Here is a 3,739-nt window from a genome sequence, read left to right as displayed (position 1 = left end):
GGTTTACATTCTAAGAACCGAATTTTTTCTAAAAAAATTGATCCTTTCAAATGAGAAGATGTTTATGAAAATTTTAGGAATAAATGACTATTTTAATACTAAAAAAAATATATTTTCCAATGAAATAATTTTTCGAAAAAAAAATGACATTGATATCCTAAAAGTCAACTATAGTTAATTCATTTTATTACTTAATATCAATTATTTTAATATATATTCCCTATCATATTAAATATTGTTTTTCAAAGGGATTAACTTTTTGCCCATTAACACTGAAACGATTTACCAAAGATTGTTTACAAGTACCGCTAACAACATGCTTAAATCATTTAAAATAGAAAACTTTCACCATTCACCAAGGTGTTTAATTTGAAGTATGATATGTATAATTTACTAATCTTCAACAAAAGGCATGAAATTAGGAAAATTGGTACAAATATGAAGGTGTGAATTTTGTCTATACTGCATCATCCCTCAAAAATTAAGGCCTTTTTTCCAACGAAGTTGTTACATAAACATGGTAAAAACAAATCATGAAAGAAAAATTACAAGTTGGTAATTTATCTACAGAATGCAGAGAAAGGGTAGTGACTATTTTGTTTCATCATAAAGCATGAGTTGATATATCTAATCAACTGAACTTAGTACACTTCCACATTCCATTGCTCTGCTTTCTTCAATTGTCTCTTGTACTCAATCCAGTCAATTCCTACAATATATTATGAAACACAATACATAAAAATGTTTAAAGTAAATTGAAATTTTGTTATGAGCACTCTTAGTCTTATAATATTAAAAGTTACTTCAAAGAGCAGAAATGTATAAGATTTATAAAAGTTATTTACACCTTATTTCTAAATAGTGTAAGACTTTAGTAGTACATTATTTTACTCTCAAAATTAGATAATGAATTAGAATTTGAAATTGATTAACTTGACAAATACATGAACTAACTCAATAAATATTGTCAAAGACTCAAAACTATTTGAGTTTATCTTTATTTCTAATTGATTGAAGACTCTAATAAGAAAATGACTTCTAAGTGAGACAAGAATTCAATAGAGAAAAAGAAGGTGGTTAAGATGCTAGAGGTGCTCTAAAATGCTAATATGGCAAAAGGAAAATGATTTTTTCTTTTTTAAGAAAAAATTGTTACCATCTCTAGCAGCCAAAGAGACCATAATGTCATCAATTCCTTTCTCCATTCCTTTAAGTCCACACATGTAAACAAAAGTGTTATCTTTCTTGAGCAACTCCCAAAGCTCTTCTGCATACTCAGCCATTCTGGTTTGGATGTACATCTTCTCTCCTTTCTCATTTGTTTGCTCTCTGCTCACAGCAAAGTCAAGCCTGAAGTTCTCAGGTGCTTTCTCCTTCATCTTCTCAAATTCCTGCCCCCCCAAAATCCATGTAATTGGAGTTCAATCACCAAATATATAACTCAACTTTTCGAGTAATGATTAATCACTGTCACGAAACTACTTATCCTAAAAATTTAAGTTGATACGAAAACATACACAAATGATTATATCTCTAACATGTCTACTCTTTTTATATTTGAAGCGTGAATTATTTTATTAAAGATATAACTATTTATGTATCACTTTCTATATCAGATAACTTTTGGGATAACTGGCTTCATGAATGAATGAAAATGCTTTGATTCTTCTTACCTCCTTGTAAAGCAGTGAGCTGCTTGTGGGAACACCCAAGAAGAGCCATGCCAAACCATTGAACTACACATGTGTAAATATATCAAAACATGGTTAATAATCAAATGTGATCACTACAATCACATTCTATTTTAACAATTGACAACAAAGAAGGATCGACTATATAGATCAAACAACTGTCACAATTCTCTATTATCTTTGATAGCAGTCAAATTTTAGTTGGCATATGCTAATAGAATTTTTTTTTTTTTTTGCTAATTCAGCAATACCTTAGAGCTAAGAACTATGAATACATATCAGTTATCAGTGTCTGGGCTTCAAATTTGTTTTATGATACTGATTGATATTCTAGGAATTCTATAGCATATATTGTCCATGTTAATGTTCATGCTAGATACTCTCAAGAAAGATGCTAGTTTCTGTGAACACTTACCTTGTAATCGTCGTGCTTTTCGAAGAACATTTTCCATAAAAATGAGCGGAATGGGGCAATTCCAGTTCCAGTTGCCAACTGTAAACGAAATCTCAATGATTTAATGGTACTAAAAATCAAAACAGCAGTGATGATCATCACATATATATAATATTCCTTTATATCTACTGATTAAGATGGTAAAATGAATGATAATGTACCATGACGATGGTGGCATTAGGATCTTTTGGCATAAGCATTTCTTTCCCAACAGGTCCAGTAATTGTTACTTCAGCTCCAGGCTTCAAGTCACCTGCATCAACAGGACCATTGTTAGTGACTGGAACAAAAGAAAATGAAAACAATTTCTTGATTATAAAAGACTATAAATTTCTTCTAAAACTATTGATTCTCACACAAGAAATTTGAGCAAACTCCTTTGACAATCTCTCCATTTTCATTTGTGTAAACAAGCCTCTTCACACATAGTGAAACCTGCATGAAAACATATACAACTCAATGTTGATGTCACTGATGAATGTTAGCATGCACTTTCTGAACTCTCTAATTAATTTGGCACAAAAGTTGATAAAGGCTCTATGAATGAATTTATGCAATCAAACTCTAACAATGACTCACAGTTTTGGAGTCTCCAAAGTCACCAAGGGCACTGCTGGCAATGGAATACAATCTGAGTTTATGAGGCTTCCCATTCTTGTCAACTCCCTCTGGAATTACCCCAATTGATTGCCCTTCTCTGTATGGAACCTCTCCTGAAATATATAATAATACACACTCAAACTTTTTTGCTCAAAACAATAACTTCTAATAGAAATCTTAGATATAAATGTTTAAATAAAGGATATGTTCAATTGGCCTAATGAAAATATTTCATAAACATCAATTGTTTTTATATAAATACGATAGTTGAGAACCATTAAATAATTTGACAATAAATATCTATATATCAGCTGTCATATTCGCATGAAAATATCTTCGTATAAATAGCCCTTACTAAGGTTAGATTAGATTATAGATTAACATAATAAAACTTTGGTAAAATTCAGGTATAGTTAATTTCATGTGAAGTTGATAGCTGAGAGTCAGTAAATAAAAATTTAGTCAAACATATTAAATTATTTAATGACTATGAAGTTAACTGCACCTGAGTTTCTCCCTAAAATTTTTAGAAATTGAATTAGGAAAATTGAAAATGTATTACCCTCAGTGCTAAAGACCATGTGCCAAGTTTCACCAGGAGCATCATCACCAGTGATCTTAGTGTTGAGCAAGCACCTTCCAATGTATGGGTTCTTAGGCTTGAACTTGTTCACAACCACACCTTCTTCCTGCTTCTTGTGCTCCTTCTCCACCTTTGTTGGTGTCTGTGTCGTCTCTGTCTCCGTGGTTGTAACTTGAGCTCTTATTGAGACCGAAACATCTCTCCATTGCAATGAAGCCTGAAAATTAAAGATTGATCAAAACCATTACATCAATTAAATTATTATCTAACAGTTTTTAACTACACAAAAATATTTGTACCTTTTTGAATACGACTCTCTCCGGAGCGACGATGGAGGTGCGGCTCGAGAGAGAGGCAGACTTGGTAGATGGGAAGGAGACTGAGGCCGTAACGGCGGCAGCCATTTTTTGA

The 3,739-nt window shown here is 31.8% G+C and overlaps 1 protein-coding gene across 1 annotated transcript in view; it reads right to left on the bottom strand.

The window, feature by feature from the left end:
* Window positions 387-3,739, bottom strand: part of LOC107610637 (ferredoxin--NADP reductase, leaf isozyme, chloroplastic) — a 3,640-nt gene continuing 287 nt past the window's right edge. Inside the window, exons 2-10 of the mRNA XM_016312897.2 lie at window positions 3,628-3,739; window positions 3,308-3,545; window positions 2,725-2,858; window positions 2,502-2,580; window positions 2,307-2,398; window positions 2,107-2,184; window positions 1,674-1,736; window positions 1,157-1,391; window positions 387-709 (exon numbers count right to left, since the gene is read on the bottom strand). Coding sequence (XP_016168383.1) covers window positions 642-709; window positions 1,157-1,391; window positions 1,674-1,736; window positions 2,107-2,184; window positions 2,307-2,398; window positions 2,502-2,580; window positions 2,725-2,858; window positions 3,308-3,545; window positions 3,628-3,732 — 1,092 coding nt within the window. The 5' untranslated portion in view covers window positions 3,733-3,739 and the 3' untranslated portion in view covers window positions 387-641. The remainder of the gene's footprint in view (window positions 710-1,156; window positions 1,392-1,673; window positions 1,737-2,106; window positions 2,185-2,306; window positions 2,399-2,501; window positions 2,581-2,724; window positions 2,859-3,307; window positions 3,546-3,627) is intronic.

This window comes from Arachis ipaensis, chromosome B01, assembly GCF_000816755.2.
Source record: "Arachis ipaensis cultivar K30076 chromosome B01, Araip1.1, whole genome shotgun sequence".
Classification (NCBI taxonomy): Eukaryota; Viridiplantae; Streptophyta; class Magnoliopsida; order Fabales; family Fabaceae; genus Arachis; species Arachis ipaensis.
Note: the sequence above shows the minus strand (reverse complement) of the source record. Positions and strands in the feature narration are given on the sequence as shown.